We start from the raw sequence: 7,796 nt of genomic DNA on the forward strand, positions 1-7,796 counted from the left end.
ACAAGTTTTCAACATAGTCTTTTCATTACCAAGAAATAATTAATCAAACAAAATTGAGAACTCAAACAGTAATAAATAATGCATGAATATTTGAATAAACAGATACTAGTTGTAATTACAATAAATGAAGGCGGTAGATGGGACAATCTTATGTTTTTTCAGCCATTTGAGAAGGTAATTTTCATGGGAGATGAGCAACCATGGTAGACGAATCATTTTGGTACCCGTAAGCAAAATCTCTGAGCAGATAGTACATTGTTCAATATCCCCGTGTCTTCTAAAAGCATGAGGCTCTTCAACTTTCAGATGATGTCGTTTTCCACCACTACATTAGCTTCAATCCAACTGGGCAATTAACTTAAACACTTGTAAGTGGAACTTCTTATTTATTTTTACTCTATAGTTACGAGGAATTTCTAAATCTTGTAAAAGTAGGTCGAGTCACACAACTGTTGGACTTGTTTCAAAGTTATGATCTTTGTACAAGAATCTCCACACAGTTTAACCAGCTTCTTTATTTGTAGCATGTATACAATGTTGGTAGAAAAGGGCTTTGGCTGCGATGGAGGCAGTAATAGGAAATTGTTGCAAGGGAGCATTGTCTTCACTCCAAGGCTTGTGACTAATTTGAAGGGATTGCATAATTGGAAATTTGGTTTGTTTAGTGGAAGTTTTTCAAGAATTCGCAAACAAAACTAAATCAATCGAACAATGATTTACCCGATGGTGTAACTTCTAGTTAAGTAGAGAGGATATATATATATAATCATTTATATATATATATATACACGTATTTAATATAAAAATACACATATTTATTATTGAGTTAAATATTAATACAGAACATGAAATTGATTAATTTTTATATTAATTATAATCATAAGAGGATTAGTATTCAAGATTTTCCTTTTTACAATCATATTAGGAATGCAACTTGTTACAGTTAATTCCTAATAGGGATATAAATAGGTTATTGTTATATGGGTTTTACAATTATATTAACACTATCGATCTTTTACATTGAAATGCTAATAAGGATGTAATCCAACCTGATAATGTTGTGTTATATTAATTATAATGATACAAGGGGCAGTATTCCTTTTAAATCATATTAGGATTATCAACCAGATAATTGTTTGAGCCCGATTTTATATAGTGCTACAAAAAGTTTAGATTTTGTGAAATTTGAATCTTAACACAATTTTAATAATCTCAACCAACTTACCTCCTTTTAAATCAATAAATGTAACAATAACAAATGTGATATTAATTTATATTAGTTGAATTAAGATGTAAACATAAATATGTAAAATTTTATTACTAGTAGAGATTGAACTCATAAAAAGATGGGAAACACTAATTGTTTGCCAACTTAAATGGGTGTCAATGAATTCAAATTAATAATTAATGAATCATTCTTTACTATTAAGACTCAATTTTGATAGTACTTTAATTTTATACAAATTTTAATAGAGCTTAAATATCCTGATAACTAAACGATTTCGAGTTGGATACCTTAAAAATACCAAGTACCTTATCCGTGACAGTGCATTTGGCCAATGCAATAACATCAATGATATCTTCATCTACCACCTTCGTATCATCAGCTGTTTCCATCGGTTTTATATGGAAACTCCTGGAGTTGAAGGCAACACCAATGCGTCGAGTGTAATCGAGCATTAGTTGACGTAGCTATGTCTTTGGTCCCATCAAATAATAAAGTTGATCAGCTTCCTTCTGTCCGAATCCGCTTTCCTTCTGTGGCCTGAGAAAGGGTGATTAGAGTTGTTTGAGTTGCTGCTGTGCTAATCATATCCATTTTCACTTGCCAAGAGAAATAGTCATCAGACAGCCTTTTTCTTAGGACGTCTATGCAAATGATCAAGGGACAATTTATATAGTAGTATTCAATTTGCAGGAAAGAGCACAAGTGTCTCTTTGGGAGTTGAAAACTGGAAATTAAGAGGATAAGAACTTGCTTTGGAAACATACATACATGCATTTTCTCCTTCAAATTAATATCCTATTTTATCAATTTGGCATTGGAAATTTACCAATCTTTACTATGATTATTAATAAAAATAACTGCCCCATCACAATTCAAAAGGCCTAATCTTTTATGAATAAGTCAGGAATTAATCTTCATCTTGACTATTCAAACAGGCTTGAAAAACTCTGCTTCCAAACTTCTTTCATCCAAAGTGTGGAAGGAACTGAACGTATCAGTGCACCTCATCAAGCTCTATCAATCTTCGAGCTGGTTAATTAAAGCTAATAATAATATAAGGAGATCAGGCAATGAAGCGACCCTCCATCACTCAAACCGGTCAAGGAGCAAATGCATGCATATATGTTGTCTTTGCTATTGATTATTTGAACTCCCAAAGAGACACTTTTACAACTTGGTATTTACTTTCTTCTTGTCTGGAAAATGCTATATAAGGTCTATTCTCTTTGTCCTTGGCAAAGAAGCAGTGAAAATGATCAAGAGCTGCACAGCAGCAACTCCATTGAGTCTAATCTATACTTCTCAGGTGAAAGAAAGAGAACCCATTGTATTTTTTTTTTTTTATAATTGTGGATAAAAGGATTCGAACTTTGCTTTTAGGTAAGAAGATCATACACTAACTAATGAATCAAATGCTTGAACGTAAGATAACCCCATTGTTCCAAAAGTGCAGGAACAAAAAGAAGCTCACCAACTTATCTCTCTATCTTGTGCCAAAGAAGAGAACCCCATTGTTCTGAAAGTGTAGAGACAGAAAGAAGGTGATCAACTTTCGTATCGGATGGGCCGAAACACACCACTACGTAATCTAATGCTTGATTAAAGTGACGGTACCCGTGCTGTTTTCCGTCGTACGAGGTTCGTTTTCAATGATTATCGTCTTGATCCAGACAGAACAGCTGATGATTTGGGGATGGCGAATGAAGATATCATTGATGCAGGATGAGTATCGAATCTTTGTTATATATCCATTTTAGTTTGATCATCGAGTTCTAATCAATATATGTGGTTTGTTTTATACAATAGTAGAATATAATATTTCAATATGGGTATATATAGCTATGGGCCAAAGCCCAACCCATAGAATAGTAAGAAAACAGAAGAAAATTACTTAAACTTGACCTTTTTTTTTCATTTAATTATTTATAAAAAAAATCACTAAATCTCTCTCTCTCTCTCTCGAACATATACATCTTGTACAAATAACTATAAAAATATTTAAAATATATTATATCATATATTTTAAAATATCTCAAATGCATAGATTACCCAATGTCACCCCTTGAAATTCTCACGTGCTTGACCATTTCTTGATTTGTGCAAGTTTTAGATAGGTAAAATATCAATTTCTCTGTAACATTTCAATTTTATATATAGAAAGTTTGGTAATTAAATTAAATTCTATTTAAAGGAGAGAAAATCCAAATTAAATTGTCTATTCTTTCTTGAAAGTGCAAAAATTTGAGTAGTCACTATCACTTTCTTTATCTCTAATATCGTCAAAGAAATTTAAAAATTCTAATTAACTGTGTATAAAACTTTTATATATACAGTCCATTTAAAACGTGTAAAATTATTTTTTTTCTTTTTTCTCTTAAAAGAAGCTATAAGACGAAAATATTTTTGATTGGTATAAGTCTTTGTCATGAACTCTGTCATTCTCCATTATATTTGCCTTTCCACCAAATTTAATATTGAATTTAAGTTGATTGATTATATTTTGTTAAAAGATATTCTCGTCATTAAATCTTGAAATTTCGTCTCAAAAATTTACATTAAAAGTTTAAAATAAATAAATGTAATTTATGAAATTAAAAAGATTATTTAATTTAAAACCCTTATTTATAATACAATTTCAATTAAATTATTTTAACAAGTAAACAACCTGCAAATTATCAAGTTGATGCTTTGACCGACAAGCATCTTTTTGGTGTTCGGTAGGCCTACCCATCTTTTTCTATGAAGGGTTCACAATGAATTTCAATCACATCAAATGTCTGCAGACATTTCACAATCAATTTCGTGTTTCGTATTAACATTTACCTCAATAATAAATACGTGCATTTTGATATTAAAAAATTAAAATTAAAATTAATAATTCAAATCAAACCCTTAATTGGGGAAAAAAAATATTTCTTTCAATTAGGCATGTGAATCAGATCATCAATTAAGGCTTATGATCATCCAAACACCAATAAGCTAAATGCAAGAAAGTGGGAATAATTTTTATTGAAAATGCTAAACAATTTACCTAAAAATCAAGCTTTCTTCTCCTTGGATGGTGGTGGAGGAGAAGAAAGCAGGAATCTGAAAACCCAAGCAGCCAAAGTTGCCCCAGTCAAAGGACCAATCCAATAAACATAGTAAAGCTCCCAAGAATTGTGCCAGTTGTTCTGATATGCCCATCCAAAGGCATTGGCTGGATTCATGGAAGGTCCAGTGTATTTGGAACCTGTTGTAACCAATCCCACAGTTGACGCAGCCATTAACCACAGCTTAATCAAAGGGTTTTTAGGACCTCTGACCAGAATCACAAGGAGAGCAAGGCTGAGCCCAAAAGTCAAAACCCCTTCAGCAATTGCCCCTGTATGCAAATCCACATTCAGGGAAGGTCCTTTGATGAATTTCTTGTATTCCCCCGGAATCACTTGCAGGATTGCCTTGACACCAGCAACTCCACCCGCAGCCTGAGCAGGAAAACGTACGGCCATGGAGAGGAGAGAGGAGTTTTTCTTGAGACCGGCGGCATAGAAAGTGAGAGAAGCTGTGGGGTTGAAGCTGGCACCACCCAAAGCTTCTCCAATCAAGCTGAAGAGGAAAACTAAACAACTGACAAGGATGGTGGTGATAAAGAGAGGAGCCAAGGGGAGGGCTTGGACACCAAGGAAAGTTGCTATTTTGCCTGTAAAAATCCTTAGCGTAGGCATGCTAAACACCCACATGGATGTCAACAGGGCATCTCCTATGGCTGCCTTGATCACTCCCATCTTCCTCTTCAGTTCACCCCTGGGAAGAGCCCCAGAAAACCAGACTTTCAGCCCTCCCTTTGCTTAGCTTTTGGGCCCGTCTTTTTGTTCTCTTTTGCCTTCTTTTTCTGGTGCTTTGTCAAGACAGCATTTCAACTTGTCTGAAAACAAACGAATACCAAGATACCAACTGCTTCTGCGGCTTATCTTGGCTTTGTGGATGGTAGTGATATCACGTGAATCTTACCTAACCGAGTAATTATATTAAATTCTATACATAAGAAAAAAATGCATGTTACGTGCCAGGGTAAAATTTTTAAGTTTCAGATAATAAAAAAAAATAAAGAGTTGAAACATGTTTTATTAAAATATGTTTATGAAAATTAATTAAATTATTAAATGTATATATAAATTGATGTAGTTTATATATAAAATAATCCAAATAATTATTATTTTATATATGGTTGTAGAATTTTAATTTTTAGTCAATATTAGAAATTTTACACGTGTTTTATTGAGTTATATTTAAAAAAAATTAATGTATTAGTATAATAATTAAATGAATATATAACAATATTCTAATCAATCTGTTTATAAAGTTTAAAAATTTCATTGTCAATGTATAAAGTAATAATTTAAAATATATTAAATTAAAAAAAATTATTTGGAAACGAAAGAGATAAGAAAATTAGGCTGTAACATTCGACAGGAAGTTTAATACTAATTAGTTTCATTTTCAATTATAATATACATACATATATATATTAAGTTACATAAAATTTTGAATAGGAATTACATAAACAAGAGGAAATGGACTATATTTTATAAATATAATATTTCTTTAGATAATAACAAGAAACACGATTTACTCGTTGCAGTGAATGGGATTTTTTACATAAAAAATATTAATTTTTATGTATTAATTTTATAACAAATGCCTTTATTATATTAAAATAATGTTTTCTCTCAATACATTCAAATTCATAATATTAATTCTCAACCACTATATTTAATATAGGAATATTATTGTAAATACTATTTAAATTAACTTTAAACGGTATTTTTTTAACACCCTTAGTAGCATGTTGTAAGATGAGATTCTCTTGGTCTTTTTTTTTTGCTTTTTTTTTTCATCATTATTTTAATACATGTACAAAAATCCAAAAATAAAAGAAAAATATAAAAGGCTTATGAATGAGTTCAGCAATGGGCAAGGAAAGTATGGAACAAAGTTGTTTGAACCAACAACCAAAGCCCAAATAAAGCTGAAAATAGTAAGCACCAAAAAGCCCAAAATGACAAAAGGGTTCGGAAGACCCAATTAATCGTTCAATTTATATTATTATATATATTATAAATGTATATATTACATGTTCAAAGAGTTAAAAAATTTATACAAAAATTATATTTTCTAGGAAAATTAATAATAATTTCTTTTTATTTTTTTAAATTTTTTTATACTTTTGCATGATAGAAAAATAATTCAATGTTGAATGTAATAAAAGAATATGGATCAGTACATTGTTAATTAATTGATTTGACAAAATGTTTCGTATATAGTTTACATTCTTATTTAAAGAGTGACTAAACAAGGAAGTGCATTTGAGGTTTTTTGTTCAACCAGGCATACATAAAGTAGAAATTAAAGAAATATAGTAGGTAATAAATTTATCCCCTTAAAAGGCTTAGCTGCTTAGGTCCAAAAAATAAGATGCATATGGTGGATTGGGAAACTGTATGCAGCTATGGTGAGAATGTGAGCGTAGATTACTGAATTGGTAGCTTAAGAATATGGTTTTGCTAAGTAAGTGGTCGTGGAGATATGGGAATGAGAAAGGAAGTTTGTGGAGAGCGATTGTTGATCAGAAGGTTAGAGGTGACCCTTTGGCACTACTTATGAATTCTATGAATAACGAGAATTACTTTATATTGTGGAACAATATTATCAATCCCCTTTTCCTTACTAATAAATTTTTTATGTAAGTTACATTGAGCTTAGGAGTAATTATTGGTAATGGGCAAAGTGTATCTTTCTTGGATGATAAGTGGATTGAGGGGTTTATTCTAAGAGAAAGTTTTCCTAGGACGTACTCTTAATGGTTAACAAAAGTGGGAAGGTTTGTGAGTATGGGGAATGGGTTAGGAATAAATGGGTTTGAAATGTTGAATTTGTAAGGGGAGTAATCAGGTGGAAAATGAGTCAGAGATATTTTTTTAAGCCTTCTTAGAGTTTGGCCTCTGGATATGTGTCTAAAAGATAAATTGGTATGGAAACGAGAAATTAATGAAAAGTATTCTACGAGGTCTTTTTGTAGGGCAGTGTTGAATGGGACTAGTGTGAGTGATGATTGATGAAGTGTGGAAGTTGGTTTGATGTAGTTTGGTTCCATAAATTAGAGGTGTTTACTTGACAAGTTATGCTTGGTAAGGTTGCAGTTAAGTGTGGATTAATTAAGAGGTGCTTGTTTAATAGAAGTATGGGTATGTGTGCTATGTGTAATGCGGAGTTAGAGACTGTTGGGCATTAGATTTTACTTTGTTGTGAAAATTGCCCAAGAATCAACAAAGATAAAATCCAAAGAAAATAAGCAAACAGAAAAACACAAGAATTTATGTAGGTCGGCCTCTTGTCTACGTCCACGGAGTGAAACTGTTCTTCTATTATTGAGAATTTAAAGTACAATAAATTGACCTTTATGGTTCCCCAAAACAACCTAAGATCCCTTGCACACTCTTCCTCAATAACCTCCCAAAAACATTCACTCAAATCACTCTAGCTCCACCTAGAGCAAAAGATAGAGTTACAAGATGTTCCCTCTCTA

At 31.7% G+C, this 7,796-nt stretch overlaps 1 protein-coding gene across 1 annotated transcript; it reads right to left on the reverse strand.

Moving 5' to 3' along the window:
- Window positions 4,125-5,179, reverse strand: LOC18587280 (aquaporin SIP1-1). Its single transcript, XM_007010988.2, has one exon. It carries the CDS (start codon window positions 4,993-4,995, stop codon window positions 4,267-4,269), a length of 729 nt encoding a protein of 242 aa, XP_007011050.2. The 5' UTR covers window positions 4,996-5,179; the 3' UTR covers window positions 4,125-4,266.

The sequence above is a fragment of the Theobroma cacao genome, chromosome 10 (assembly GCF_000208745.1).
Source record: "Theobroma cacao cultivar B97-61/B2 chromosome 10, Criollo_cocoa_genome_V2, whole genome shotgun sequence".
NCBI classification, from domain to species: domain Eukaryota; kingdom Viridiplantae; phylum Streptophyta; class Magnoliopsida; order Malvales; family Malvaceae; genus Theobroma; species Theobroma cacao.

Coding starts and splice junctions, on each gene's coding strand:
- LOC18587280 (XM_007010988.2), bottom strand. CDS start 4,995: ATGGGAGTGATCAAGGCAGCCATAGGAGATGCCCTGTTGACATCCATG.